The following is a 5,678-nucleotide window of genomic DNA, read 5'->3' on the forward strand; positions in this document are numbered from 1 at the left end:
GGGCCCCCGCGGCGGCCGGGAGCTGCATGGGGGAGCGCGGGCCGCGCTCGGGAAGATGCCCCGGCCGGAGCTGCCCCTGCCGGACGGCTGGGAGGAGGCGCACGACTTCGACGGCAAGGTCTACTACATAGACCACACGAGCCGCACTACCAGCTGGATCGACCCGCGGGACAGGTAGGACCCCGAGAAGCCCCCTCCTGCCCCACGGGCCACCAGCCGGGATTGTGCAGGGGATGCCGAGGAGCTCGGCGAGCCTCTTCGGTTTCCCGCACCCCACACGCTCCACCTTCATCCCCTTCTGGACCGCCGCTCCCGCCCGGGTGGGCTGCCGGGAGGAGGGGACGGCCAAGTGAGTTGGCCCAGGCTGCCGCCACCGCCTTCCTCTGATGAGGACTCAGGCCCCGGGCGGCACCTGCCCGGAGTTTTGACCTTAAGCTCTAGCCCCGCCCCTCGCCCCCCGCTTCCCCTTAGTTGGGTCGGGCGGGGGCTGGGGGAGCAACCTAGCCGAGCGATGCTGGGGCTTCCCGGGAAGGCTTTCCCCAGCACAGGGTTGGGGAGGAGGGGGGATGGGGTAGCATCTGGTTTGGAGCAGGTGGCAGGCACCCAGGACTCAGTGGGAGACCGCTGGAGGAAGGACACTGCGTGCGTTCAGGGGAAGGCAGCCTGGAGTGTGGTTTTTGACAGGTGTCTCCGCGGCTCTGAGAGGAGCACGGGAGCAGTCTGGGGGCCTGGAGGCCGAGAGAGGGAAGGAAAGGAAGGAGCGGGGGAGGTCTGATCGGGGAGACCGGTTCTCCAGGAATCTCACGGCAACTTGGAAGCTGTTAGGATGTAGATGGAGGTGAGAGGCCTCCGCAAAGCCCTGCCCATCCCTCTTTCTCCTCCCTCCCTTCCTCTGGGGACCGCGGCTTCTCAGCCCTGCACCAGCGCGTCCTGACCTTGGTGGGCACCAGGCCGGCTGGAGCACCGGATTTGTTTTTGCTGAGGCAGGTGGAGTGTGTGGCTCTTAGCTTCCAGACTTTCTCCTGGTTTTGACCGCTTGACATTTCTTTGCACACACGCACTTCCTCCCCATGAATATCCTGGGGGGAGGGGAGGACCACCCTCTGGGACCGCAGTCACCTCTGTGGTCGAAGTGCCTCAGGAATGCGGAATTTTCACCTGGTCGCTGTGACCTTGGGTGTCAGGTGCCTGTAAAGCAATGGAGGTGAATTGTTTGGACCCTTCATCCTGTGGGGTTGGGATGGAGGTTCCAGAAGTCCAGGATGGGGTGTGTAGCGAGGGGAAGGTTGAGAAAAAGCAGAAAGAAAATGTGAGCTGAGATTCCTCCTGGCTTCTGTGAGCACTTTGGTTCATTCATTCAACATTTACTGGGTACCTCCTCTGCGTTCAGTACCAGAGAAATTTTTAACGCTGGAGAGCGTCCCGTGGGCAAGCTGCTTTTACCTCTGAGCCTCACTTTCCCTATTTGTCAGACAGATGATTTGCTTGGAAGGAAAGGAGTAATAGTGGAACTCTTTTTTAAAAAATTTATTTATTTAATTTAATTTATTTTTGGCTGCGTTGGGTATTTGTTGCTGCGTGCGTGCTTTCTCTAGTTGGCGCGAGCGGGGGCTACCCTTAGTTGTGGTGGCGCGGGCTTCTCATCGCAGTGGCTTCTGTTGTTGCGGAGCACGGGCTCTAGGCGCGCGGGCTTCAGTAGTTGTGGTGAGTGGGCTCAGTACTTGTGGCTCGTGGGCTCTAGAGCGCAGGCTCAGTAGTTGTGGCGCACAGGCTTCGTTGCTCCGTGGTATGTAGGATCTTCTCCGACCACGGCTGGAACCCGTGTCCCCTGTATTGGCAGGCGGATTCTTAACCATTGCGCCACCAGAGAAGCCCAACAGTGGAACTGTTCAAAGTTGGAAGGGACATAGAAGATCAAGGCCCAACTCCCACTTTCAAACGTGAGACAAACTTTGAGGCCCGGAGGTGCTATTTGCTTGTGTTTTGATCTTTCCACCCCTCTGCCTTATGCCGAGTTCTTTACCGGCTCTGAAGTTCTAACCTCCACACTTGTGGTCCTACTCATTTTCCTTCCCCATGCCCCCCTCAGGGTCAGTTGCCCCAGGGACTCTGTTGCTATGTTGGTGAACTAGACAGTCCCTTGTCCTCTCCTAATACAGGCACAAGTTCAAGTTTCTGTGTTCTCCCGTATTTTAGGTCCCAGCAGCTACCGAGTCCAGTGTGCTGTTAGCAGTTGAATGTCGAGGACACTGCTAACTCGGCCCAGGTCATGCATCTAGGAACTTCTCTGGGGTGCTGAGAGGATAACACAGCTGTAGAAAGCTTCTTAAACAACGGTCATTTTTTACCCTTGGGAGAGGGCAAGCAGTATAGCTTCTGTGGGCTACTGACTTGACTAGAGCATAATTTCCCAAATTCTAGTATTATTTGGACCACGTTTTTTGCTATATCCACCTGTGTTATTGCTTACTTAATATTTGACTTTAAGTCAACCCAATTTGAATTTTTTTTAGCCACTTTTATAAAGGGGAAACTAGTAATATCTATTGCCCCCAGTACTTGGGAACCTTTAAAAATACAATGGAGGGGGGAAACCACAGTGCCATTATGTTTGAGTTCACTCCTGGGGCCTGTCCACGGCTCCAGCAACAGGGCTGTGCAGCCTGTGTTTTTAGGCAGATTGGCAGGCATTAAAAACATATTGGCACTTCATGGAGCTGCTGTCTCTCTCCGCCTTGTAGGCCACTGGTTTGAATGCTGCATCTTTGTATTGATATCTGCTGGTCATCCCACCTGCACCGGCCCGGGGTGGGGCCCCTGAGCTTGGGGCGCTGAGGGGTTCTGAGCTCACTGTTGTGGTAAGCCAACTTTGAAAGTTTGGGGAAAGAGCTGAGCAGAGGGTATCCGCTTCTGACTCCCTGGAATTCCCTCCTGCACACCCCAGAAGGGAGTTTTGCCTTCTCATCCTACCTGTGTGGCCTCAGGCAAATCGCTTGACCTCTCTGAGGTGCAAGTGCTCCTTCGGTGAGAGAGGAAGGTTGATGAGATGTCTCTAAGCCCCCTGCCAGTTCTCAGGTAGGATTTCGCTGATTCGGGCTTGATCTCGCCCTCTCCCTCCTGACTCCATGGCAGAATTGGGAGGAGGGACGGCAGGCAGGAGGGTGAGGGCACTGCGAGGAGAACATTGAACAAGGCTGAAAAGCGCCAGGCTTCTTTGGGGTGGTGAGGTTAGGGGAGAGAAATTCTGCCAAGGCAGTTACATCTCTGCAGCTGGTTAATGCTATGAAACAAAATATCACATAAAAAATTAAAAAAAAAAAAGATTCTGCTCCTTGAGTGTGTGTGTGTGTGTGTGCGTGCACGCGCGCCCATTTGTCTTGGTTTTTTTCCTTATCTGAATCAAGGAGATACACCTGTCCATTCCCCTGAATTTAAAAGAAGTAAGTCAAATGGTCCTTCAGTCACAAAAGTGATTTCTTAGCCGCAGAGAACAGAATAGCGTCTCGGGTTACCAACCCTGAAGAATGTCCTGGCACGTTCCTCTCTCTGGGCCTGAGCTGTTTTGTGTGCTGTCCGGCTTGGAGGCTGCTGGGGGTAGGGAATCCAGTTTTCAGCTTCCCCTTTCACTGGGGGGTTGCCAGCTCTCTCCCCTTCTCACCCAGGGGAAGACGGGGAGGCCGAAATTCCTGAGGACAGTTGTCCCAACAACCGGAGAGGGGCCAGTGGGCAGCTCGGGCCCTGCCTACTGGGCCAGAGGCTCCACCGGCACCACGGGCTCCTCCCGGGCAAGGCTGGTCTGAGAAGGTGACAGGTCTGTGGGGAATCAGGTGCTGCATATCGGGCCGTGGAGCAGCGTGCCTTTAGCGGGGTAACCCCGGGTGCTTCTGGGAGCTTCCAGCAAAGAGCCAGCATTCCGGGTATATTTAACTTAGAGGTATGCAACAACAAACACACTGATTGTTCTCCGAGGAAGAATGGATTGTTGGAACTGGCCCTGCTGGGGAAGGTTCCTGAAGCCTAATTCCTGCTCATTGGGGGGTTTGTCTTCTGACCTTCTAGGAACCACCTGGGAGCTCTGTGGGCACAGTTTCTGGGGCTGTGTGATCAGTGCTAGAGGCCCATGTGTCTGGGAGGCCATGTTGAGAGAACCCAGCAACTCCTCTCATGATTTGAGGAGGAATTTTTGCCAACGCTGTTATTTCAGGAATGATTCATAGTGTAAGACGTTGGGTCTACAGCAGGCAAAAGATCTTAATCTCCTTCTGGTCACAGACCCTTATAAGAATCTGACAAAGGTTAAGGATGTTTCCTGAAGAAAAGCATGAACACGGCTTTTGGCACATAATTTCAGGGCGTTTGTAGACCCCGGGTTCATAACCCCTGCCAGAGATTAACTTAAAAACTGCTCGTCACTACCTGTATGCCCTCCTGTTTAGCTAGGTAGGACATAATGATTGAGCATTTACTATATTCAGGTAGTCTGCTGAGAGCTTTACAGGGATAACTTCTTTTAATCCCCCTAACAACCCTGGGAATAGGTTATCTGCCTGAGAAACCCGAGCCTCAGGGGGGCTAAGTTTGGGGAAAGCCACTCAGCTTCTGAGGAGCTGAGATGGGAATGCCAGGCATGCCGACTCCAGAACCCAAATTTCTAACCACTCAGCTGCCTGGACTCCGTTGCTGAATTAAGACCTCTGCTCCACTGCCTAAGGAATTTGGCCTTGGGGAATGGAGCCAGCACAGGCATGATTTCAGTTACCTGCTGCCATTCTGGTGTGGCCAGGCCATGGTTATCCAGCGAGTGGTGTAGAAAATGGAAAGAGGTTGAGTCTTTGAATCCTGACATCTTGGATCGGCTGCTTGCTGCCTGAGTGACCTTGGCAAGTTACATATTCTCTCTGAGCCTTGATTTTGTCTTCTCTAGGATGGGGTGATGCGTATAAACTGTCAAGGGCCATTATGAGCATGAAAAAAGTTAAATCACGTAGGGCAGCTAACACAGAACCTAACATACAGGAGACACTTGGGAATGCCAAACCTTTTGGCTTTTACTAGGAAGTACTTAGGAAATACTTAAGTCAAATGGAGACTGAGTCTCCATCCAGCTCTGTAGCAGTTTGCAGCTGGGATGGACCTTTCTGGTCATGTAATCCAGCCCTCTCATTTCACTGATGAAACAGACTCAGAGACTGGTGACTTGCCCAAGGTCACACAGCAAATGTCAACCTTGAGTCTCTAGTAGAGGTCTCCTTTCTTCTTTCTTTTATGTAAACTTTTCCCTAAAAATCAGACCCAGTTTCTTCTCATCCATGGTAATAATTTGAGAATATTTTATGCTTGTGGTTTATTCTTTGTAATCCTTTTTGACTATGCAGACCAGCAAGTTTCTTTCACAGCATTGCAATCATTTCTGACTCGTGTCGTAGGAATGTGTTATATGTCGACCAGTTAAAGTACCAGCAATTGCAAGTGCATTACTGTTTCTATAATCAATTTAAATAGATTTAAGGTTATTGTCGGACTAGTATTTTCCACCAATTTACATTCTGACAAGCTTTCTTAGGTGGGAATTATAACCAGCCTGCCAGGGAATTTACCCAAAACCTCTATTCTCCATGCTTCTGCTTTTTTTTTTTTTTTTTTTTTTTTTTTTTTTTTTTTTTTTGTAGCTGGTCCTC

The 5,678-nt window shown here is 51.8% G+C and overlaps 1 protein-coding gene across 1 annotated transcript in view; it reads left to right on the forward strand.

Annotated features, from left to right (window-relative positions):
* Nucleotides 1-55: 55 nt before the first annotated feature.
* Nucleotides 56-5,678, forward strand: part of WWC1 (WW and C2 domain containing 1) — a 151,037-nt gene continuing 145,414 nt past the window's right edge. The window contains exon 1 of the mRNA XM_007447821.1: nucleotides 56-174. Coding sequence (XP_007447883.1) covers nucleotides 56-174 — 119 coding nt within the window. The remainder of the gene's footprint in view (nucleotides 175-5,678) is intronic.

Source organism: Lipotes vexillifer, unplaced genomic scaffold, assembly GCF_000442215.2.
Source record: "Lipotes vexillifer unplaced genomic scaffold, Lipotes_vexillifer_v1.1 scaffold370, whole genome shotgun sequence".
Taxonomy (NCBI): Eukaryota; Metazoa; Chordata; class Mammalia; order Artiodactyla; family Lipotidae; genus Lipotes; species Lipotes vexillifer.